The sequence below is a fragment of the Xenopus laevis genome, chromosome 2S (genome assembly GCF_017654675.1).
Source record: "Xenopus laevis strain J_2021 chromosome 2S, Xenopus_laevis_v10.1, whole genome shotgun sequence".
NCBI lineage: Eukaryota > Metazoa > Chordata > Amphibia > Anura > Pipidae > Xenopus > Xenopus laevis.
Window position 1 is genome coordinate 40,774,884 of NC_054374.1, and position 26,418 is coordinate 40,801,301.

Here is a 26,418-nt window from a genome sequence, read left to right on the forward strand (position 1 = left end):
TGCACGCAAACCGCTACTTTTTCGGATTGTTGTGTGAAAAATCCGAATTTTTTAAGATTCTGTCACTCAAGATGCTTCATATAAAACTCAAGTTTGCAGTAAACGTGGTTGAAACATAGTTTGGCCACAGGAGGGAGCCACTTTCCTGATATATAGCACATTTTACCATCATCGCTTTTAAAGGCGCTTGCAACAGTTTTATGAAATGACTCCATATACTAGTCACACGGTTCATTGCTTGTAAATATTTATGATGCTGAATATTGTCACTATGCTCTGTAAAACAGGTAAAGTTTTATTGTCTATTTTACTATGCAGACGCAGGCTCATTTATTCAATTCTTTATAGTGGATAATAGACAGACTTAATTATTATGGCTTATATAAAGTACCCAAAACTACTCAATAGAAAAACAAACATTTATTTTCTTCTAAATCACATATACTGCAATAGTAGACTTTGTAAATAAAGGTTTTCATTTGGATTCTACAATATTTCAAGGTAACAGTACTAGTAGTAAATGAGGAATTGTTCAAGTATGCTAATAATTATAATCCAGATATAGAGCCCCCAAAGGCAACAGAACCACTCAGGATGTCACTATCTATCAATAAATAATGTGCAATGAAAGGCTGTCCATGTCCCACCTTCCTGTATCATTTCTGCCAGGGGCAACATTGTGGCATACAAATGTTGGCAAATGATTGTGTGTTGAGCCAATTTGTTAATTTGCCCTTGTAAAAAAGCTCTTTGATTTTGATCATGTTGCTCTGGTTCTGTGGGTCTCTCAGTTATTTTTAAAGAGTCCATAGTTCTTGAACTACTATGGGTACTATTTAAATATGGGCATCATGTCTGATAACTATAGTACAGAGTTTTGTTGTAGAAGAACAGGACTGTGTCAAGGAATATAGTGAAGTTACTGCAAGCACCTTTTTTTTACATTTCCTTGGAATTTGTGTCCAGTTACAAATGATCTCTCCATTACAAGTAAAGGGGCAAGTTTACAGAATGCCTTGTACATTTTACAATAAATTGTTTTACTTCTATATGTGAGTGCAATATTTATGTGATCATATCATCTTGCTTGGCTTGCGACATCCTTTAAGAGTTACAGTACAAAGACAGATAATAAGCTCATTTCCTGATTGGAAATTGTGCTTGAAGGCCAATTCGATTAGAAAAGATTAAAGATAATGGAATATTCAGGTCAGGGCAAGGTTTCTTAAGAAATATAATACTGGGATTAAAACGTTGGTACACCCCATTGCATTAATGTATGCCTGTTCATGTATATGCCTGTCCATAGCATAATAAATAGGCTCCCATGTTGTTTAGGGCAGCAATCTGTTTGCTAGGGTCCAAATACTTTAGCAACCATGCATTGATTTGAATGAGAGACTGGAATATGAATAGGAGAGGGTCTGAAATAGAAAAATTAATAATAAAAGTAGCGTTGACAATAAATGTGTAGCCTTACAGAGCAGTGATCCCCATTTGAAAACTGAAAAGAGTCAGAAGAAGGAGGCAATTGAATAGTTGCTTAGAATTGGGCATTTTATAACATACTAAAGGGTTATTTACTAAACTCCGAATGAAAAAATCACAAAAAATTATACATGATAAAATCTGACTTAAAAAAATCACAAATTTTTTGGAATTTATTAAACCCCGAGGATGGAAAAGTCAGGCATCTCAGACCTGTCGAGGTTGCATATAAGTCAATGGGAGAAGTCCCAATGATTTTTTGATGTGTGCTGGGTTTTGTGCAATACCCCAAAGTTGGGTGAAAATGATGAAAAAATTGTGAAAAACGGATGTAAAAATTTATGAAAATCTGATTTTTTTTCCCGCAAAGCACATTTTCAGGAAAATTTAATAGGGATGCACCGAATCCACTATTTTGGATTCGGCCGAACCCCTGAATCCTTCACGAAAGATTCGGGCGAATACCGAACCAAATCCTAATTTGCATATGCAAATTAGGGGTGGGAAGGGGAAACATTTTTTACTTCCTTGTTTTGTGACAAAAAGTCACACAATTTCATTCCCCGTCCCTAATTTGCATATGCAAATTAGGATTCGGATTCAGTTCGGCTAGGAAGAAGGATTCGGCCGAATCTGATTCCTGCTGAAAAAGGCCGAATCCTGTCTGAATCCCGAACCCAATCCTGGATTCGGTGCATCCCTAAAATGTAATAATAAAGAAGTGTAAAAAACCCGAGGGGATTTGATCGGAGTTTGTAGCAGAAAATATTGAGATAAATTTGGACTTTGATAAATAACCCCCTAAAAGTAAATTTAAAGGCAAACCACCCCTTTAGGGACAAGAGGACCACCGCTTCTGAGAAAATAGATTAAACCAGTACTTGCTGTTCAACTGAAATGTACCAAATAATTATGTTGTGTGCCATGTGAAGGGTTGTCTTGCATTAGGAAAACTATAGGCTTATTATTGGGGTACTGTAAAACTGAAGGGGCTTCAGAGGTTTAACCAGGATGCACAACTAAAACAGCAATGATAACATAATGCCTGACCAATTTTGCACAACAGGGGTCTTTAAAAATGTTCAGGAATAGGACAATCCATATCAATAAGTCACAGCAGTGTCACCAAAGCACCAGAGAGCAACCACTGTGTATGTAACAAGTATAAGATAGGATCTTACTGCAGATCAAGGTAATATAACCTAGATGAGAAATCACTAAACCTAGTGTACTTCACTTAATAGACACCCATGTTATAAATCTTGATTTATTTTACAGTAGTTCTGACTTGGGAAAATGGCTTGCCATGAAATTGGATGTATCTGTTCTATATTGTGCTAGATTAGTCTTTGTGTTATAGTATAATCCCTACCATCACCCAGCTGTCACTCAAAATTCTATATATTATCGTGGATGGGATTTTCTTTTTCATTCTATTGTCCAAACTTATTTAAAATAATATGTCTCTCTCTCTCTTGAAATACCACTCACAGGGTTTCTTTTACATGAATAGTCATGTTAAAAAATATTGTTCAGGTAATTGTACTGCCAAGTCTTTTGGAAAAAGACAGGCAATCTTCCTTAAAGCTATTCAATCCTCAGGTTTTATGATCTCAGAGAAGCTCAGAAGATCCTCCTTATTTCAATGTAAAGCCTAATCTTCCAGTCCTAATCCATATGCAGCCACACACTTGAAGCAGCAGCAATGGAAGAGACAATTCTCCTCAATATGGAAGGTGTCAAAAAGAAAATATATCATGGAGGAAAAGGTGATTTGCCAAAATTCATCACTGGAGCAAAGGTAAATGTTATTGAAAGTTAAAAACAATTATTTAACTCCTATATATGCTCTCCTGTCCTCTTTACACATTCATCATTTTAACCTCTCCAAAACAATTGTGATGTGTCCCAGAAATATTTATATATAAATATAAATATATATATATAAATATACTATATTAGTTAGATGAAATGCTAAAATGTATTTATGACTTAGACTAGGCATTCTTGGCACTTGGAATTGCAGGAAAGAAGTCTGGCTATTGTAGTTGTAAATGTTGTTCTCCTAGGGGCCCCTGTAATGCAATAAACTATAGTGGTATATTGTACAATTTAAAAAAAAAACAAGACTCTGTTATCATATGTTTATATATTTTGGTTCTGATTTACTAGCATAGGTACAAATGTGCACCAGTACTATAATCTTTATTGCAACGACTTAGCAAACTGAGATGCCATTTGTTTTGGCACTTTGTTGCCAAAGAAATTTCGACATGGTCCGAAAATCTTCACCCATAGATGTTGCTTCTGTAGATGTGAAAATAAGGTGAGCTCCATCTCCCCACTTTTTATCTCATTTGCTTGTAAGAATGGTTTATGGGTTCAGTTCCTTGCAGTTTCTATATTTTGCAGAGTAGTAGAGAGACTCCCATTAGTAAGGGAAATTCAAGAAGTAGGAGGCCCCAAGAGTGTCATGGAGTGTCGGGGGCCTATTGGCTCCTAGCAGAGAAGTCCGGACCGAGGAGGAAGCCCAGGGGTTAAAGTCCAAGTTTGCGGTATCCAAAAGGGGTCTAGTTCAGGCAAGTGTTCAATAAGGCAGGCAGCAAGAATCAGAATCAGGGTCAAGCCAAGAGTCAGGAAGCCAGGAAACAGGAATTCAGGAATTTAGAAACCCAGGTACAGGATTCAGCAATTCCTTTAATCGGGCATGGAACCCGTGCCCTGGAAGTCCTTTTATTTTCAAAGTTTGCGCCGGGCGCGTGACATCATCACTTGGATCATGGGTGCCGCCATTTTGGAGATGATGCCGCCAGGGATGGGAGTGCCATCGGATGCTCCTGACAGGGAGAGGGTTTTGCCCTGAAAGGATAAAAGGAAGGAAGGAGGATGTGATCAGGGAAAAGTGGGTCTGAGGATACCTACCCCACAGGAAGTGTCCAGATGAGAATTAGACAAATACTATGTCTATGTGGACCTTTGCACTGCTTGTGTACAATATCTGAAGCTGTACATGTATTTCAGTAACGTAGTTTTAGGACATTGCGAATAAAATATTCCTGAGTTATACACATTATATACTGTTCCTTCACACGTACTTGGACCATCATCACGTTCAATTAAAGTAATATCTATATGCAAGGATATCCAAATTGCACAGTAGCCCTCAATTGGACACAAAATCTGTCACTCACAAAAGTAGTTGCATCTATATCTGTTCCTTAGCAATGGAAAGTGCCAATGAGCTGCCTAGTCTGCTTGGAACAAGGAGACAAAGGGCACATTTACTAAAGGGTGAAGTGACTAACACTGGCGATGATTTGCCAGCATGATCATTTCGTTACTTCACCGATTTACTAACAGGCGCAGGAGTCACTTAGCTAGTGAAGGAGATAGACGAAAGCGGTGCTTCGCACTCTAACGCCAGGCGAATTTTCCCAAAAAACGCTGGCATATTTTCCTTTTCTCAGACTGATAGCCTGCAAAGGTCCGTAAATATTTTTTTTGGGTAACTGGGTTGCCCCCTACATTTTCTAACATATGGAACATAAACTATACACTGGACTCATGTGTAGGGCATTATAACAACTCTATTTTATTTGTTAAGGTTCCCTGGACTTCTGTAATGTAATGTATTTGCTGCAACAATGTGTCCATGTAACTTCATAGACGTATCATTTCCCGCCGCATGCAAATTAGGCAAGGCTAGCGCATCTTCGGTTTGATTGCCGAAGTAACACTAGTGAAAATTCACCAGTGTTCGGCACCCTGGACGCAACTTTACATTTTAGTAAATAAGCGTTGTCTGAGCGATTTTTCGCCTGGTGAAGTGTAGGGATGGGTGTAGACACAGCTGATTTCTGGCAAGTTAAACGCTAATTCTGTATTCCCCACTACAAAAAATTTATCTTGCAACTTATTAAGTACAATTTGCTATGAAGATCAAAACAGCAACATTTATGTGCAGGCTTCAATACAACCTTCTTCCCCAGTTACACAGTGTACCCCAAAAAATGTTATATAGAAGCCTGCAAATAAATGGGTGTTCAAATCAAGTGTGCACTGTAAGTTCCATGGTTCTGCATGTATAGACTGAGCAAAGAGTGGCTTTCTAAAGGAGACTCCCAGCACCATCATATTGAATACAGTGAGTGTTGCCAACCAGGGTTTTAAACAATGAGACCCACTATTAAGCACTAATTTTGTAGAAAATAATACTGCATTTTGGGTAAATAAAATGGTGGAATGTTGCTGAAAGTTTGTAAATGATCCCTAACCTGGGTTTAGGAATCTGGAAAAATCCCACCAAAATCCTCCAATTTGTCAGTTTCTAAGTAACAAGAAAACGAATGGGACTGTGGCTCTACCAGTGTGCCATAATCTCAGTAAGTGCTTCCCATGCACCCCATGGTAGTTGCAGGGAAATAGAGACAAATTCAGAGTTTTGGGATCATAATATTACAGCATATCCTTGGCAAATGTGATCCACTATTTTTTCTTCTGTACAGTGAGGTTACATTTACTACATTTTTTATAGACTTTGCTCATTAGGGAGCTCTTGGCTTCACTGTGATTATCACATGGATCTGCAGGATTACACATTATAACAGATGGCAGTTTAAGCTTATGACAAGTGCTTTAACATTACAGCTTGGTAATTGTGCTTTGAAGTAAATTTCATGGAAATTGAACTCGGGCTGTAGAGAGTATTGCAGCTCTTCTGCTACATCAGAATCTAGGCATGGAATAGTACTGTAGAATGTGATAATCTCAAACAAGCTAATAAGGTCAACAGGGAGACCAGTGTCATTTATAGGACAAAACACAATGGGCAGTTCCCTGAGCACCCAGCCCAGGAATAGTTTTAATGAAAGCACAAATTATGTTTTCTTGGCATACTTATTAGATTTACTTTGTGTCTTTTGTCAAACTGGCTGCAATCCAGACAAGTACGATTCTCAGCAGCAATTGGGTACAATATGAATACAATGTAGCTGTCAAGGAAATGCTGTTGATTTTTTTACAGCAGATGAAGGTTACAGTTGGAACATATGTATTTCATATTATCAGTGTCGGACTGGCCCACAGGGATACCCGGAAAACTCCCGGTGGGCCCAGGTGTCAGTGGGCCCTCCTGCTTCAAAACATTTGGCCTATTTCATGGTCATTACCTATTTCTATGAGAATAAAGAGACTAAATAGATGGAATAATAGTTTATAGCATGTAAAGAAAAGAGACTAGGAGAATAGAGGTTGCGTGAGGAGAGGAATTATAATAGTACTGAGAGTGGGCTCCTGGTCTAAGATTTTTGGGTGGGCCCCTGGTGTCCTAGTCCGACACTGCATATTATCGACCCCTACATTCTCCATTTACAGTCCAGATGTAATACGTTGGAGGCAGAAAGGCAGAATGTAACAAAAGTTAGCTGGGACACAGAGCAAACAAAACAAAAATATTTATATTTATGAAAAATTACCTTTAAATAACAGTAGATTTATCATAATGGTTAATGACAGTAAGCAAGCTTGTATATTGCTGGTGTGAGATCTGTTATCTGGATTGCTTGGGGCCTGGGGCCCGTAATGTTGAGAAAACACTTAAATAAACCATTAGAATTAATTTGCTTTTTGTTGGGGTTGGTGACCTTGATAACATTTTATATAGCTTTTGAAAACAGGCAATAGAGGTACTGTAGTTAAACGGAAACACTTATCCAGAAAGCTCTAAATTACAAGAAAGCCATTTCCCATAAACCAAATTTCCCATTTTAATCAAATAATTCATTCATCAAATAATTATTTCTCTGTAATAACACCTTGTACTTGATCCCAACTAAAAATATAATTAATTAGTACTGGCAAAACAATTCTATTGGGTTTTATTAATGTTTAAATTACTTTTTAGTAGTATGAAGATCTAAATTACTAAGAAAGATTCCTTATCTGGAAAACCCCAGCATTCTGGATAACAGGTCCCTATACAGGTACAGGAAAATTATTTAAGTTTTACTGTAAAGATATCACCAGCAATATAAGAAAACCTTAATTTAGAGTTAATTTAGAGATGAACTTATCCTTTGAGTGAACTCTTTATATGCAACCTACTGTAGAATATGTAGAATGGTATATTCTACCATTTCACCGAAGCTGCATATTCTATGATTCCAGGATTTTTCTTTTTTACCTACTCCACATATTTAATACAAAATGACCATGCAATACCTGCAGCTGGGTTATCAATTAGGGTAAATATAAAATGAATATGGAGGCTTAGTTGAGACAAAGTAAACAGATGCATTGTTGTTATAACTACAGTATATTAATACTTATTATTATAAAAGGAAGTAATTATCTGATGCCTTTAATATAGTATAGTGCTACAGAGCATGAAGATTAGCCTTGTTATTTTTTTAAGAAAGTGTTTCTGTCAATTCTTTAGAACAGGTTTCAAAAACAGAGGCACATAATGTGATTCCCAAATAAAATTGTTTACAAAATGCTACAATAAAACACTTTTATGACGTATTATATGTGACAATGGAAAACAACCTGGCACAGCGTTCCCTGAAAGTAGATAAAAGATATCAGATCAATGCCCTGCAGTGTATCACTGGAAGCACAATATTAGGCACATGGGTTATGGTTCTAAAATTTGATAGCCTTGGCACTTGCTCTTACGGGTTTAGTAAATATCTTAGGATCTCAATACCATTCTCCAATCAGTTTGCAGTACATTGCTACACGCTTCTCAAGTGTCATTCCAGCCACAAATGATTTAATCATGTTGATTCTGATGGCAAGAATAGGCTGGATAACATAGGGCAGGCATATAGCACTGCTATTTCTGTCTAACAAGTCTGTGCACCTCTTACATTCCCTTCCCCGAGCTCTTAATAACTATTAACTTGTCCCTGTTGCCTGTGTCTGATGTTGGTCCCTGTTACTACCTGCTTTATTTCCATACACCAATCTCCACTTTATTTCTCTCTTGATTACCCTCTGTCTCTTTTACTTTCCTCTTCCCTAATCTTGCAGCTGGCTTATCATGAGACAGAATAAAAATGATTTGTCTCATCTCTTAAAGACGCTTTATGGAAGCAATGGGTGCTGAAGCCTCAACAGAGAGAAAGGCACAATGTATTATATGTATATATATATATATATATATATATATAGAGAGAGAGAGAGAGAGAGAGAGAAAAATAGAGTAAAATAGAAAACAAAAATTCTTTAACCTTTAAAACTTCTGCAAATTGGGGGACACCTCTAAAATACAATGCTGTCTCGTGTGCTTTTTCAATGTGTTTGGAGTTAATTTCCTCTGTGAAATATGGGATTTTTTAAAAATAGGAAATCTGCTAGGTCAGTTATGATGCAGGTGTAATTCCATGTGAACAGAAAGCTGCTTTTCCTGTAAGATAACTGCATTTGCAATAGTAAGGATACTTTTTATTTGCACATGGAATTCATTTTGCTTGAAAATACAAAAGAACCTAGCACAGGAAGCCAAGTCGCCAAAATGCTTAAGCACTTATTCTTCAACTTTTTTTTATTTAATGGTCAGTTCTTTGTGAGACCATTCAACCTCCTGGTGCTACCTGGTCAGTCATACCTCTCCTTCTTGAAGGAGAATTTAACCCTTAACTAAAAAAACCCTACCCCCCTACCCTATGTAGAACACAGAAAGCCCTATAAAATACTGGATTAGCTATTAATTATCATTAGCAAAGGACAGTGAAGATCAATGCCGGATAATATTTCTGCCTCTGATCCTTAGTTTTTTTTTTTTTAAATTTTCCTTCTTAATGAAACCAAGTCTGATTTTATTTGATAGGCTGTTGCTAGCGCTTCTTTTCTCTTGAATGAAACATTCTTCAGATGAGCTCATATTCTGTTATTGTAATATACAGTGCCACAAAGTCCTGTGATAAATGTAAGCCTTGCTGTGTGGAGGCATTTATATGTTAAGTACTGTTTTTGGCTAACAGAGGTAATAAATTGCCTGTGATTCTAGGTCACTTTCCATTTTCGCACATTAAAGTGTGACGACGAGAGGACTGTGATTGATGATAGCAAGACAGTTGGTGTACCTATGGAAATCATCATTGGAAACATGTTTAAGCTGGAAGTCTGGGAGATGTTGCTCACGTCCATGCGGATTGGAGAGGTGGCTGAATTCTGGTGTGATGTCACAGTGAGTAAAAAAACATTACCTATTAGTACAGGTATGGGACCTATTATCCAGATAAGTGATCTTTTTGTAATAGCATACTAAAAAATAATTTAAACATTAAATAAGCCCAAGAAGACTGTTCTGCTTCCAATAAGGATTCATTTTTATCTTAGTCAGGACCAAGCACAAGATGCAGTTTTATTATTACAGAGAACAAGGAAATCAATTAAAAAAAGTATATAATGAAAATAGAGTTTCTGGGAGAGGGCCTACCTTTGATTCAGAGCTTTGTGGATAATGGGTTTTCTAAAAATGGATCCCATACCTGTACTACAGTATTACATTTGTATATGCTTCCCATGTTAAGTAAACAACCATATTTATTGCATTAATTGTTGTGTCAATAAAATACATGTTAAGTCTAGATTGTATTGTTGCTGTTTTGACACTGAGGGGCAAATTCACTAAAGGGCGAAGTTGCAGCTGCTAGCGAAAATTCGCCAAGAATACAATCCACTTGGGCATCGGCAATTTACTAACAGGCGTATAAGGACAATTCGCTAGCAAAGCAGCTAAGTGCTAACAAAGTTTTGCGTCCTTTCTCCAGATGGATTTTCGCACAGGCGAATGATCATTACTCCGCAAATTCACTAGTGTGAATTTTACAGTATGCCACCCCTTTTGTCAGTCTACTTGACCAGCTTAGACTTGACAAACTGATAAGATGAAGCTACATCCTCCTCAATCTTATGTCACTGATAGTGATGGGCGAATTTATTCGCCAGGCGCGAATTTGCAGCGAATTTGCGCGATTCCTCGCCAGCGAATAAATTCACGAAACGCCCGTGAAAATTCGCCAGTGTGAAAAAAAAATTCGCCAAAACGGACGCCGGCGTAAAAAAAACGAGACGCCGGCGTAAAAAAAAACGAGACGCCGGCACCGTTTCACAAATTTTTCGGCGTTTCGCGCATTTCGCAGGAAATTCGCGAATTTTCCGGCGAACCAAAATGGCGCAAATTCGCCCATCACTAGTCAGTGACATCATATCCTGTATGCCGATTTTATTAGTGTTATTTTAAAGTGTGTTTGTGTTTAAAAGTTGTAAATGTTAAATATATTTTTGAAATGTTTTTTTTTAACCATTTAAGGGGCATGCCACATTTGTTTTAGGGTAGGCTCATGTCTAGGACAATAGAGGATCTATTTCGCCTTTATTTTGCTTCTTTTTTTTCTTTTTTGGCCACTTCACTAATTTCACCAACATCACTAATAAAGACATATCTATGACCGATATGTACCTGACCTGTTCATACTGACCTAAAAGTCCCCATAGACGCAAAGATTTTTCTTGCCGAATGACCGATTTTAGCGAAGTCCGACCAATCCTTCGAAATTATTGTGCAGTTAGAGGGATTCGAACGATCGTACATCTTACGATTTTTCGGCCGACATCTGTCAGAAAATTGATCGGCCCCAGTGCAATCTATCTATGTTTGCAGGGACAAGCAGGCAGCTACCCTTTGTTTTCCTGGCAATATCGCCTGAAATGGTCTTTTTAGTTGATTGACAATTCGTACAATCGTACGATCGTTTCAAGATGATCGTGGTCTCACGATGACGATCGGATCTTTTAAATATCTTTACATCTATGGCCAGCTTTAGTGTGTTAACAAAGTTTCACTAGGCAGAAATGAACGCTAGCTTGCGATGACGAATGTACGCTGTCAACACTTTGCCAGTGTTCGATTAATTAGCGTACGTGCTGCGTATTATCGCCTGACAGAGTGACGCAAAGTTTGACGGAGCCTTCCCAGATATTTGCCCTTCAGTGAATTTCCCCCTATGACTCCTTTACGGACACTGGTTACTATCACATAGCAACCAGTTGCTTTCATGGTAAGAGCTTGCGCTGGTTGATTGCTATGGGTTACTGCCCAATGGGGCATTATTGTGCCACTCGAAGTGATAAATACTTAGAAATTCGACCATTGAATGGCTTTACTTCGACTTCGAATATTGAAATCAAAGTTTTTTTCACCGAATTTGACTGTTTTGTGGTCGAAGTAAAATCATTGGATCAAACGATTAAATCCTTTGAATCAAACGATTCAAAGGATTTCATCCATCGATCGAACGATTTTTCTTCACATTCCAAAAACTTAGAAAACTGCTCTAGAAGGTCCCCATAGGCTAACATAGCAATTCGGCAGGTTTAATTTGGCGAAGTATTGAAGTCGAAGTTTTTTTAAAGAGACAGTACTTCGATTATCGAATGGTCGAATATTCAAACGATTTTACTTCGAAATGAATTCAAAGTCGAAGTCGTAGTATCCTATTCGATGGTCGAAGTATCCAAAAAATTACTTTGAATTTCGAATTTTTTTACTTTGAAAATTCCCTCGAATTCACTTCGACCCTTGATAAATCTGCCCCATAATGTGTAGAAGCTTGCCTGGCCTTATATATTGCCTCAAGCAGTTTGTAGCACATTAATACTTTGATGAGCAGCTGTGTATGATATATGTGATAGATATATGTAAGTTTATGTATGTATAGGGGTTTTTAGGGGTGTTACTTCTATACACATTGCTGCACATTTAAAATATTTCACTTCCTCATCTGCTGATGTTCCATGGGTTGGTTGAGATGGTGCACACAGGTAGATGAAATTCCTGCCGAAACAACGACCTACCTGATATCCTTGGTGCATAACTATCAATTATGATGATCAACCAGTCGTTTTACATAGTAACATAGTTTGCACAATTTTAGCACTACTGTGTGTCAGCTATATCGAAAGCTGCATTTGAAAGAGGCTCATAATATCAACCAATCATAAACCACAAATACAAAATTTAAAGGGTCAGTTCACCTTTAAGTTGGCTATTAATATGTTTTAGAACAGCCAGTTCTAAGCAACTTTTCAGTTGGTCTTCATTATTTTTTTTTTTTATAGTTTTTGAATTCTGCTTTTTCTAACAATTTTATTGTTATCATTACTTTGTATTACCTGCCTTTCTATACATACCCTCTCCTATTCTTATTCCAGTCTTTCATGCAAAATACTTCTTGGTTGCTAAAGTCATTTGGACCCTAGCAACCAGTTAGCTGTTTAATTTCCAAAATTGAGAGTTCTTGAACAAAAAGTGAAATTATTAAAAAAACACTAATAAAAAATGAAGACCAACTGCAGATTGTCTCCGAATATGACTCTCTACATCATTCTAAAACTTAACTGAAAGATGAACAATCCTTTTATTGTAGATACACAATATAAATGAAAAAAAAAAATAACTGTCAAATACACTTATAGACATAGTGATTGTATAAACATGAATCCAAAATATCGATGTGCAATAACACAGTTGCAGTCATTTGGATACATACCACAAATAACCGTGAGAAATCCAAAACATGACAAAATAAAACTGTCAACTACATTTGGACCTTATGTAATATAGTGCAGCCTCAATTTTGCATGTACTGTACATATAGGAGTATATCCAACAAAGAGAAATTGCACAATTGTATCCTAATTCCATGAGGTTCAAGCAGGGTCGGCGGTTTTCCTGCACAAAAACGCACAGCACAGCTTGCGGCACCTAAATATATAGACTCACGCCCATCCTGCCCCTTTTGTGATGTCACTGCGGGTGGGTCGGGCACAGGTCTATAAATAGAGGGGGAACGGCGGGCTGGGTGTGGGTTGGGAGGAGTCGGGTGCGGGTTGAAAGTTGTTAAACAAAAAGTGAAATTATTAAAAAACCACAAATATAAAATGAAGACCAATTACAGATTGTCTCAGAATATTACTCTCTACGTCATTCTAAAAGTTTGGACCTTATGTAATATGGACAGTAGTGCACCCTCAGTTTTGTATATACTGTACATATAGGAGTAAATTGAACAAAAAGAAATTGCACAATTTTATCCTAGGGGCAGATTCACTAACTTCGAGTGAAGGATTCTAATGAAAAAAACTTCGAATTTCGAAGTATTTTTTGGGTACTTCGACCATCGAATTGGTTAAATTCGTTGGAATTCGATCGAAATCGAACGATTCGAAGTAAAAATCGTTCGACTATTCGACCATTCGATAGTCGAAGTACTTTCCCCTTAAAAAAAAACTTCGACCCCCTACTTCGGCAGATAAAACCTACCGAAGTCAATGTTAGCCTATGGGAAGGTCCCCATAGGCTTGCTAAACTTTTTTTGATCGAAGGATATTCATTCGATCGTTTGATTAAAATCCTTCGAATCGTTCGATTCAAAGGATTTAATCGTTCGATCGAACGAAAAATCGTTCGATCGAACGTTTAGCGCTAAATCCTTCGACTTCGATATTCGAAGTCGAAGGATTTCAATTCGAGGGTCGAATTTCGAAGTATTTTTAACTTCGAAATTCGACCCTTAGTGAATCTGCCCCCTAATGTGCAGGTGTCCCAAAACCCATCAAATTTCTTGAGGTCTTTTGTAAAAAGCTTTCACATTGACATTGCTAAAGACCTTCTCATTCCAGATTTCTATAAATTGTAAGATCAGGCAACCTTTGTTACCCTCTTGCTAGATTAGGGGTACAGGCATGGGACCGGTTATCCAGAATGCTCAGGACCTAATAGGCTGTTTTTTCTTCCAATAAGAATCAATTATATCTTGATTTGGATCAAGTGCAAGGTACAGTTTTATTTTTATAGAGTAAAAATAAATAATTTTTAAAAATTTAGATTATTTGAATAAAATGGAGTCTATTCCATAATTTGGATAACAGATCCCTTACCAGTACTATTGATAATACAAACTCATATGTGGCAATAGCCATATACTGTATACTAACCTTGCACTGGTATTTAGCACTGTAAAATCTGTCAGAAGTATACGTTTTAACAAACACATAGCAACAGCACTACGGATACATAATACAGGGAGTACAAAATCCTAAAGCTGAGACTCAATACAAAACTTCTATGTTGATTTGTTAGAACTGCTGGTGCAAAAGGAAAAAAAGCCTTTTGTGCCCTTTCAAACTCTACTGCATCTTGTTTATGAGAAAGTTCTGTTGACTGTTTATTTTAGGGCCCTTTTCAAAATCCATTTAACTGCAGGCTCATCATTCTCTAAAGAAGATTACAATAGTCCTTGAGTGATTGTGAATATAAGATGCCTGGCATATGGCGGTGCTTTCCCTAGTCTCCGCTGGCAAGCTGCAAGCTGTAAAGTGTAAAGGTACAGTAAGATCAGTTAAGCCGTAGGAGAAAAAAACGATCTTCTGAGAGCCAGAGAACTACCTGCAGCCTTCTAACCCTGAATAATGCATTGGCATCCATACATAATAAGTTTATCTTTCCCCTGAGCTTTATAAATCGCTTTGTCTTCCATAGTATTTCTTTCTTGACCCATTCACATCTTTTATTATAAAGCTACGCTTGCTTCTTAGAGTAAATCAGTTGGAATGGGATTATGAATTGGAAAACACACTCAGTGGATGAGAAGAATATAAAGCAGAACCCAGTATCAATAAAGGCAATCTCTCTTCACTATTAGTGTGACTTTACTACTCAGGAGATCATAATAAGGGAAAAAAGCCTCCTACTGTGTACACTAAATATATGACAAGTCACATAGGAGAGCTAAAATTTCAGGACTCTGAGGCTGCAGGGCAAGGTGCATTAAAACTGCATTAAAACTGCAAAGTTATCAGGCAAATTAATTTTTTAGGTGTATTTGGTGGTAATGTTCCTGCAAAAGTGTCTGTAACAGAGGAACTATGTATGCTGAACTCTTTAAGGATCGAATGCACTGTAAATCTAGAGACCGTTATCCCCTGCGACTTGTGACATACAGTACACCGCTCATACCTGTAAAAATAAATCACAATAATAAAAAATAAATTATAAAATGTATGTTGTGCAGATCTTCCATAGGCTGTGATAGAATATTATTAGACACTATGCTTTCTGCTGCACAGACAATTGCTATTAGAAAAGCAACCAGTAAACCCCCGATTCTCTAAAGAATCGTTAATGAAAGAATGGTAACAACAGTGAGGCAGCAAAATGCGATGGGTGCTGATTCACTCGGCATCCCCAGGCAGCAACTGGCGACGCTAATTTGTGGGGATGTAGAGTGAATCTGTGCCTATTGCTTGTTATTACCTATCTGCTATTAGAATTCTTAAATTTTGAGTTTATTGGTAGTAAAGTGTTACTGAAAAATTTCTTTATAAACAACATTTTTTGTGAAAATGTTCTCCTGTCCTTGAATGAGTTCTCCCTGGTGAGCTGTACTTAAAATCTTGACTTTAACATCAGATGAACGCTGCACTCTTGAAAATGCAACATAAAGTTGACCATGACCAAACACAGGCTCAGATAGGTAAATGCCGACTTTATCCAATGTTTGTCCTTGTGATTTGTTGATTGTCATGGCAAATGCAGCCTTAATGGGGAATTGTCGTCGTTTAAGTTTAAAAGGTAATTCCTGGTCAGAACTGGTAAGGTCAATTCTGGGAATCAAAACAGTATCACCGCTATGGGATCCTGTAAGCACTTCTGCCTTGATAACATTTTGTCTCATGCTCTTCACAACCAACCGTGTACCGTTACATAAACCTTGCTTAGTGTTAGGGTAGGGGCACACGGCGCGATTTCGCCGCGATTCTGCGCTGGGCGAGTTGTCGCTGCGTTTTTTAAGCCGAAATAGCTTTGCTAACTTTGGCGCCTGCGTCAATGCAAATCGCGGCAAAATCGCTGCGCTAATTCACACGCGGCGATTCTTTTTCTACTGTCGCCCGGAAACGCTCAGCGAGGCAACTTCGGACGACAATAGAAAACGAATCGCCGCGTGTGAATTAGCGCAGCGATTTCGCCGCGATTTGCATTGACGCCAGCGCCAAAGTTAGCAAAGCTATTTCGGCTTAAAAAACGCAGCGACAACTCGCTTAGCGCAGAATCGCGGCGAAATCGCGCCGTGTGCCCCTACCCTTAAGGTTTCTTAACAGCATGACTATTGTTCCTACTTTGAGTATAAGATTGTGTTGTGGTAATCCAGCATTGTTGATAGTGTTTAAATATTCTAATGGGAAGTTAAGTTTCTCACTTTCGTCTTCAGAATCAATACAGTCAGTACTCAGAAAGACACAGCTTTGTCCAGGAAGTAATGCAATCACTTGGTTGTTTATCATGTCAACATCAATATTTTTTGGAGATAATATAGCCCGTTTTGCTAAAAATGGCCACCCACGCAGGTACGCAACCGGTTCCCCTCCTAGAGTGACGCTAGCGCCGCCATTAGACAAACTTGCAAAGGAGTAGCAAGATGGCCGACGCTTATACAGACTTTAGTGGGCGGATGACAAACTCGCAGAGGAGTAGCAAGATGGCCGACGCTTATACAGACTTTAGTGGGCGGATTTGGCAGTGGGCGGATGACAAAGTCGCAGAGGAGTAGCAAGATGGCCGACGCTTATACAGACTTTCGTGCAGGTACGCAACCGGTTCCCCTCCTAGAGTGACGCTAGCGCCGCCATTAGACAAACTTGCAAAGGAGTAGCAAGATGGCCGATGCTTATACAGACTTTAGTGGGCGGATGACAAACTCGCAGAGGAGTAGCAAGATGGCCGACGCTTATACAGACTTTAGTGGGCGGATTTGGCAGTGGGCGGATGACAAAGTCGCAGAGGAGTAGCAAGATGGCCGACGCTTATACAGACTTTCGTGCAGGTACGCAACCGGTTCCCCTAGTGTGACGGTGAGCGCATCTGCCTCCCTAGATCCTAACCTTCCAGCGGTCGCCGCCTGAGTGAGCAAGAAAGAAGAGGCGGCGGGAGGCAGAAGGAGACTGTGAGCGCATCTGCCTCCCTAGATCCTAACCTTCCAGCGCATCTGCCTCCCCGATCCTAACCTGTTCTGATCCTAACCTTCCAGCACATCTGCTAATCGAAGGCCGCATCTATGTCTTTCGGCTGAAGTTGCGCGCGCATCTCATAGATCCTAACCGAAGTTGCGTGCGCATCTGCCTCCCCTCCACTCGGGACATAGATAGGCCTTCGGTTAGTATATAGGATAACATTTTAACAGATCATCTCTCAGAAATGGCAGATCTTTTACGGTTTTGCAGCATATCAGTGCATAAATGGGTAAACTACCCTTTTATGTTATAAGCTGTGCTAAATTGAGCTTTCTAATTAGGTAATGTTTAGATCCTAGTGTTTATGATGTTTGTTTACCTGATATTCTTTTTAAACCATTTATGCAAAATAATCAGTAAATACCAACGGTTTTGTTGTATGTGGATTGTCCAGAGAGAATACTCCCCAGGAAACCATTCAGCATTTGTTAATGAGAAGACATTTTCAAACCTCGAAGTCTAACTGTGTAAAATTATAACTGACTAAAAATATATATCTATATCAGTACCCAAAATAATATTATTCTAGAAGCCAGAAATTGATACACTTTCTATTGACAAAGCATTCATCAATAAATACATGCCACTTGTATTTTATATGAGTCTTAGCTTAGAAGTAGAGACATTTAGAGGGTTCTTTGCTAAAACTCGACTTTTTCTCACTTTATTTAAAAATTCCACCAACCTCCATTATTCCCACTAACTAACACCTAACCCCCTCCACTGCCCGCTCCGATGCTCCCCCTACACACTCTCTCCCGCAGCATCTATTTTTCTCAGAAGTCTGTCTGTATCCTGACCTGCTATAAATCTGCAGTTGAGCCAATACACAGTAGAAGATGATTCAGGACATAGATTTAGCCGTGCATGCTCCTCCAAGATCTGTGTCGCCTGTTTTAACAGAGGCGGATAAGAGACAGGAGATGGTGCCTTTAAATGTCTGAAAAGAAAAGATGTTTCAGGGAGGTAGCTTGGAGGGGCAGTAGAAGAGGCTAGGGTTTAGTTATCCTTTTACTTTAAAGGGATGCTGTCAAGGGAAAACATTATTTCTTTCAAAAAGCATCAGTTAATAGTGCTACTCCTGTAGACTTCTGCTCTGAACAGATTTTTTATATTTAATTTTGATATCTGACATGGGGCTAGACATGTTCATTTCCCAGGTAACCTGAATTATGGGACCTATGCTCTCATAAACTTCAGCCACTATTTACTGCTTCGCTGCAAGTTGGAGTGATGTTACCCCCCTCCATTTCTCACCAACAGCCTATCAATACAACAGAAGGTTACAAGAAAATAGCTCCCTGACAAAAGCTAACAGATCACTGGTAAATATAAGAACAGCACTCAATAGTAACAATCCAAGTCCTGTGACTCCTTCAGTTAGATTGAGTAGGAGAAACAATAGCTAATCTAAAAGCAGTTCCATCATAAAGTACTGACTCTGAGGCTTCCTTTGTGCATTTAGCGAACCACTGCTGTAAAGCTCTGAATTGTAGGAAAAACAATTATAGGCTCTTATTTTCACCTGGTAATTTGTAAAATGTACTTTGCATTTTCAATTCAGAACCCAAAGCCCGAGGTTTGTTGCACATATTTTCACAGGTCTGTTGTGAACATCATTTTGATTAAAACTGAAATCTGCCTTCTATAAATAACAGTTGTTCTTCAAAAGCTAGAGAATACATTGCCATCTTTGTTATGCTTCTTTGATTGATGGATGCATACGGCCTGCACATTACAATAATTACTCTTTGTGTTTTGCTCTACAATTGGCAATATTATTTTTCTTTTAAAGTATTCACAAAGACAGTTGATTTTGATGGGAATTGTAATTATGCAATGCCTCCCTAGACATGTTGACATTTTATGTGAATATTAGTAGTTTATTTTTTTTAATTTTAGTTATTGTTCTGCCACTGATTGCATGAAACTTTTATAAAAAAAAAAAAAGATATTTCATTAATTGCACAGAAGAAATTTGATTCAGTATCTCATAACAGTCCCATAGCAATCCTGCTTATATGATCATTTCAGTTTTCGTTAGTGTTTGTATCTTTCTTTCACTTCACTTCTTTCACTTTTACAACAAGTTTGAAAGAAGTTATCATCAATGTATGAATCTGTCAGGAACTGCTGGGATTCGAACACAGGAATGTGTGTTTTTTTGGACTGTGCAATTTCCTATTGAACCTCAAGGGGCTCTTTATTCTAATGTTGCTTGATTTCCCCCAGTGTGTATCTTTGTATTCCACTCTTCCTCTCCCTTTCCTTGTTGCCTTGTTAACGAGGCTTACATTGTTTGCCTCCCCTGATTTTGCATGTTATTCCATATTTTTTCTGTTTTATACCGTACTTTATTTACTTCACATTCACTTTAACATGGCTTCTGGATGCAGTTCAGAGGTTTATGGCTATTACCCAGGTTATGCAATGGTTAGGCTCTCATGTGCCTGCCTTTCCTCCATGTGTTTACTTAACAGAATCTTGTATGTTTGAATATACTTTGGGGTTAGTCATGTGCCCCTGCCAGGCCAATATAAACCTAGTGGTTTGGAAGAATCCCACACCAACTATATTAGAAATTAGAAGACTTTAATGAGTATAGGGGGGAGGGCACAAACAAGAGGAGCATGAAAGATTGAACAAAGAGAGGGAGAAAAAAAAAAGAAAGATTGTGCCAGGCTTCAGTCAGGGTAGTAAGTATTTGGAATTTCTGGATGGGCTGGATTTTTTCCCCTAATTGTTCCTTACAGCCTCAGATGATAGCTGGATGTCTGTTAAACCTCTAAATTTCCAAATAGCCCATATTTCAAAGTGTTGTTGAGTCAAGTTTCAGAATGATGCTATTCTTGCTTTAAATATGCTGTTTATCTGGTGGTTTTATTACTTTAGGATTTTAGTAGCCATGTACTGTTTGGCCCCCATCAAGGTGCTGTGGCACACAGTCTTTAAAATTGTGGGCAAACCTGTCATGTTAAATACACCTTGCAGCACAGCATCTGAGGTTGTTGAGCCTGTTTATCCACAATTTTAAAGACTTTGCATTGGCACTTGCTTCTACTTGGGACAGAAGCTGTGGCACAGGTGATTTATCGTGTAATTGGTACAAACTACTTTTGTTCTGGTTCCTGTAGGTAACTGAAGGTCTCTGCCCCAAACTGAAGATAAAGTGAAGTTGGTTATAAAAAAATTAGGTATAGAGTAACTATTTCAGCAGTGAGCCACCTTTTTTAATACTCCACAGTATCTTTGTAGTCATCACACGGGGAGGCACATTTATCAAGGGTTGAATTTAAAATTCATGTGAGGTTTTTAAAACTCCCATAAACTTGAAATTTGACCAATAGAAATTTATTATAAAAATCAAATTTTTTAAACGGGTGAATAGGATCAACCCAAAAACTCAAATCGAATTTGAGTCTGAAAAAAAGACAGAAAGGCTGCTAACAAATACAAATTGATCCCTGGACGTCTCCCATTGACTTAAACAGCGATTCACCAGGTTTTAGGTGACAAATAGTCGAATTCGAGTACTTAAAGGGCCAGAATATAAATCTCAAAAATCGAATTCAAGTTTTTTAAAAAACTCGAATTTGAAATTTGACAGTTTTGGAAAAAAAAAATCAAAAATGTGAGTTTCAAATTTTCAATTTGACCCTTGATAAATCTGCCCCTTAACTTTGACCTTTGCAAGACTGCCTTTTACTCTAGAGGAGGGTGAAAACTCACTAAAGCTACTTTGCAATCTATAATACTTTTACATTTCACAAGTTAGCCAAAATGACAGTTTTGTTATTTCTTTCAGCACACTGGGTTATATCCAATAGTTTCCAAGAGTCTGCGACGCATTGCCGAAGGAAAAGACCCAACAGACTGGCACATGCACACTTGTGGATTGGCTAATATGTTTGCCTACCATACGCTGGGCTACGAAGACCTGGATGAGCTGCAGAAGGAACCCCAGCCTCTTATATTTGTGCTTGAACTATTAAAGGTAGAGGATCATCCCATAAATGCTAAGGTCCCGTTTAGCTAACAGCCAGCAGAGTGCATTATAATCCTTCTCTGTGACAGGGCTGCTGAACAGCTTGAAAAAAAATAGTCAAAATACATTTATTCCACAAAAGATATAATAATTTCTAAAATATCCCTCATTTGCCCATTTTATTCTGCTGTAAATGTCAGATATGGCGTTTTTCAGCCACTGACAGCCTTGTAACTAGAATAATGGTTACTTCTCAAAACTGTCAAGTTGGAGGACAAAGAGTCTAATTCCTCCTAATTACTTGCTTGATACTACCGTCCCTGTTTTATCTAAAAGCTGTTTTGGATACTTTTTATTACCATCTAGGAGGAAAACTGTTATTTTCCTTGCAAGGTGGGTTGTTTTAACATCTGCTGTGCTTTCAGGAGGATTGTTGGTTGTCATGACATGTACTGATAAAATACAATCTAATAAAACCAATGTATAACTTACAGGTAGAATCTCCTAGTGCTTACAAACGAGAAACCTGGGCTCTGAATAATGATGAAAAACTGAAAGTAGTGCCCATCCTGCATGGAGAAGGCAACAGGCTTTTTAAGCTTGGACGCTATGAAGATGCAATCAACAAATATAAAGAAGGGGTGATTTGTTTGAAGAATCTCCAGACTAAGGTAGAATCATTTATATAGCTTCTATAGGTAATTAGAACAGGATATGCAGGATATTTAAAACAAAAACAGACACCTATTATTAAGGATAGTCCCTTTCATCAATGCTGTATTGAGTAACAGTTTTTTAAAGTACCAAAATACCAAACATACCAAAATACAGGGGTGATTTCTGTAGGTTAAGCAATATATATTGATATATATATATATAAATGCCAACTAACTGAATTATGTAGATTGCCTTTATAATTTGACTACTGGAATGGATTCAAATATTCTTCTTGGCACCAGAATCTGTTCCAAATTTTCTTCTACACTTACCTGTAGTCTCCTACACTTACCTGCAGTCGCAGGTTTTTAGATTTAGTACAAATGATCTTAGGACATTACCTAATTTAATGTAGAACAGGAACTGCTTTTTTTTAATGCCTGCACTGTCACTCCACATTGTGTTTGCAGGAGAAGCCATGGGAGATACCTTGGATGAAACTGGAAAAGATGATTAACACTTTGGTTTTAAACTACTGTCAATGCCTGCTTCGCATAGAAGAGTTCTATGAAGTTATAGAACAAACAAGTGACCTAATCCAACACCACCCAGGTAATAACATGGGCCAGAAGCAAATGGCTTAATTCTTTAGGTATACAGAAAAAAGGCAGCAATGTCAGAGAGAGGGTAAAACGTATTTAATAAATGCATGTGCCTTATGCTTTATGATTGGTTCCTCAAGTAGTTGATGTATGGGATTGGCAACTGGCTATAGTTACTTATAGAACAACTAAGAAAGTTGAGTTTTTTTTTTCTTATAGTCTTTCAATTTGATACTTATTTCACATAACAATTGCTGGTGTCATTCATATAGGTGTTGAAGAAGCACAGTCATTGGTCGGCACTGATCTAGACATTTGGTACTAGATTTCTTGCTGTGCCTGCAAGTTTACATGACATTGTTCTGTATTTGTTCTAACTGCATAGCCCCACAGGGCTCCTTTGTGTGCCTTCTGGTGATTTACAATTTGCTTTTCCTGCAACAGTCAGATACTGCTGCTGGTTTATTTTCTACATCGTTTGCTTCGAAAGTACAATCCAGAGCAGAAATGCAAACATTTATTTTTGTATATCCCCAAAGTCCAATTTTGTTCACTCGCTCTTACTTCCTGTTTGCAATGTGTATCTGTTTTTCTTGTTAACATTACCTTTACTTTGTGCCCTTCCAGCTTATTCTCTTTCAATTATCCCCACTTTCTGTATCCAGATTTGGTTCCTGGGTCTCCCAGGATGGCTTCAGACTCGACACCTTAATGAAATCTGACACTGCAAAACAAACTAGGCTTTGACACTAAAGCAGATCTGAATGATTTCATGACCTGCTGCCTCCCCTGTGGGACTGTGAAACACTATGTACTTCTGCCTTATGACAAAACTGGTTTGTTTTTCCGAGGAACATGTATTTTTTAACTCTTTGCTGTCTGGGATTTAATGTACAGTTCAGTTAATTGAAAATTTATAAAAACAGATGAAGGGACAAACGAAATTTGGAGTTTGATATTGTGATGTTCGGAAGGTACAGTTTTAGCCATTCTTGGAAATAGTTTGAACCAGTGGAATTTTAAACTATTGAGCTAGCTGCAAGCAGGACTGTATTTAGGCCTGATTCTGCCCTAGGCACCGGACCTAAACATGACCCTTATGTGGGGAGTGATGTCAGCGTGTCGTGCGTGACGTCAGCGCATCATGTGCATGACGTCAGCGCGTCATGCGCGTGATGTCACACGCACAGACGTCTCGGAAGGGAAGTCAAGCAACATGCGCACGTGGCGTATGGAAATCTGTGGAAGAAGCTGGGCAATTTTTTAAATTTAAATGTAAACAATACATTTATAGGCACCCAAGGGCCGCCCCCCAAAACCTGCCACCCTAGGAACAGGCCCTCGGGTGCCTGAATATAAATATGCCCCTGTCTAAAGTTGTGATTAGTGCTGTCAGTATGGAATTTGTATGTTCCCTGTTTTTGCATAATTTTTCTTTGAGTGTTTTGTCTTCATCTTTCAGTCCATGTCATCTCCTTAAGAACTTGGGCTAATACAACTGGCAACTATTACTAAGTAGTTAGCTTATGGGTCCTTTCCGATAGCCTGCGTCACTGATACCTGGACAAAAAATTTGCAAGATATCTATTGTATAGGTTAGAAATATGACCAGACAAGGAAGGCATTGCTGCATTTATGCAGTCCTCTCCAAAGTGGTTCTTTATAGGGTCACCATATGATTTGATTATTAGCCAGGGGCCTACAGTAAATGATGAGATCAGCCTGATTTCGCCCAGCAAATGGGCGGTCCACTTGTGCAAAGATCTGATCTTGGTGACTGGGCCAAATAATCATTTCTTTTTACCTGGCTAAGCCAATGGTTTTGCTTGTGTGTATGTTTTATGGAAATTAAGCTGTGACCTCTACTTGGACAGGGACGTTTGCTAATGATTGATCATGTTATATAATATGTTGTTGCAATATTAAAAGAGTGTAATAAAGATTATAATAATTATGCAAATATTATTTTTGAGTGAAGCAAAAAATAATAATTAATGGGTTTCAAACATTTGCATAATCGGTGGAACAAATAAATGGTCACTGGCAGGAATATATTTCCCACAAAAGACTGTAGTTCTTTTGACTAAAGGGGGTCAAAATAAATCAAGTTCTGGTGCTAATCTTGGCTTTTAAGTCTCGTGTATTTATCTTTCAAAGTATAACTGAAATAATATAATGTTCTGCAAATTTCTTAGGGGTTAATTAATTAAATCCAGTCAAATCCTATTAAAAGTAAAAGCTAAATGTTCAAACACAAGACTTCGGGCACTAACATTTTTAGTCCCTGTGAGAAAATACAATCAATGCACCATGTAGAAATTAGTGCCATTTAAAATGTTACCTCCTATTTTGAAAATGCATGTGTTTGATCTCTTATCCAGAAACCCATTATCCAGAAAGCTTGGAACTACAGGAAGGCCATCTCCTATAAAGCTCATTTTAAGCAAATAATGCTAACTTTTAAAAATGATTTCCTTTTTTTCTGTAGTAATAAAACAGTAGATACTTGATGGTAACTAAGCTACATGGTGGCAAAACAATACCGTTGGCTATATTTAATGTTTTTAGTTTTCATGTGTAACAGAAAGAGTATATGACCTTTCTAGCTGTCTACAAATCTCAGAATCTCTCATTATCAGCCAGCCTACCTTTGAGCAGTTGTGTTTTTATCAGCATGTTTCCTCTGTGATGCTGGGGGCCCTGTCCTACACTGAGCTCCGTTTGTTTCAGCAAGGGAGATGCCTGAAATTATGAGAAGTCCAAAGAGCAAAAAGCTCATTTCATCCCTTTATTGGATTTTTTTCACAGACGTTAACAGATTGTATTCTTATAGTAAACAGAAGGCCCAATTAAAAGCTTTAGTTCCATTAACCACAGGTAACATTAATGAATCGGTTATGATTCTGACATTTCCCTCACAATCAAATATTTAAATATAAGTAAATCAATCCCTTTTCTTCTTGTGCCATATACAGTACTTCTTTCTATTAGAGTAGGATCCAGAACCCAAGCTGCAATTCCATTTTATTTTTGTGTATTTGTTTAATTTATGCACATCGTGATGTCATTCTTCCTTTCCTTATGTATTTATGTCCACATGATTTTAACCTGACGTGCCTATTTCTTGCCCATAGGTCTGACAAAGGCGTATTTTATCCGAGGAAAAGCACATGCAGAAGTGTGGAATGAGGAGGAATCTAAGAAAGATTTTGAAAAAGTTCTGGAAATGGACCCAGCTATGAGTAAAGTAGTAAAGAAGGAAATTCGAATCCTGGAGTGTAGAATGCAAGAAAAAGAAGAAGAGGACAAACTAAAATATAAGAACCTTTTCTCTTAGCCAATCAGATCAAATATAAACAGTGTGATGCTTTAGATTGCTCATTCAGCATTGGTTTACTAACCACCGTAACACAATGCAAGGCTAACTCAAATGGTGAAAGGTGATCAGCTTCAAACTTGTATTACTATATGTGGTCAAGGAGAAAGCAGCTGGGTGTAGCTACTTTCTGCTTGGCCTTGACCATAGAATGCAATCAGTACCGTATATACTCGTGTATAAGCCGACCCGTGTATAAGCCGAGGTACCTAATTTACCTAAGAAAACTGGAA

General features: G+C 38.0%; 1 protein-coding gene across 1 annotated transcript; it reads left to right on the plus strand.

Moving 5' to 3' along the window:
• Positions 1–3,174: 3,174 nt before the first annotated feature.
• Positions 3,175–26,418, plus strand: aipl1.S (aryl hydrocarbon receptor interacting protein like 1 S homeolog). Its single transcript, XM_018248717.2, has 6 exons — positions 3,175–3,289; positions 9,500–9,679; positions 21,371–21,559; positions 22,045–22,221; positions 22,678–22,819; positions 25,944–26,418. Exons 1-6 carry the CDS (start codon positions 3,194–3,196, stop codon positions 26,144–26,146), a joined length of 987 nt encoding a protein of 328 aa, XP_018104206.1. The 5' UTR covers positions 3,175–3,193; the 3' UTR covers positions 26,147–26,418.

Coding starts and splice junctions, on each gene's coding strand:
- aipl1.S (XM_018248717.2), top strand. CDS start 3,194: ATGGAAGAGACAATTCTCCTCAATATGGAAGGTGTCAAAAAGAAAATA. Junction 3,290..9,499: donor AATTCATCACTGGAGCAAAG/GTAAATGTTATT, acceptor CTGTGATTCTAG/GTCACTTTCCATTTTCGCAC. Junction 22,222..22,677: donor TGAAGAATCTCCAGACTAAG/GTAGAATCATTT, acceptor TTGTGTTTGCAG/GAGAAGCCATGGGAGATACC.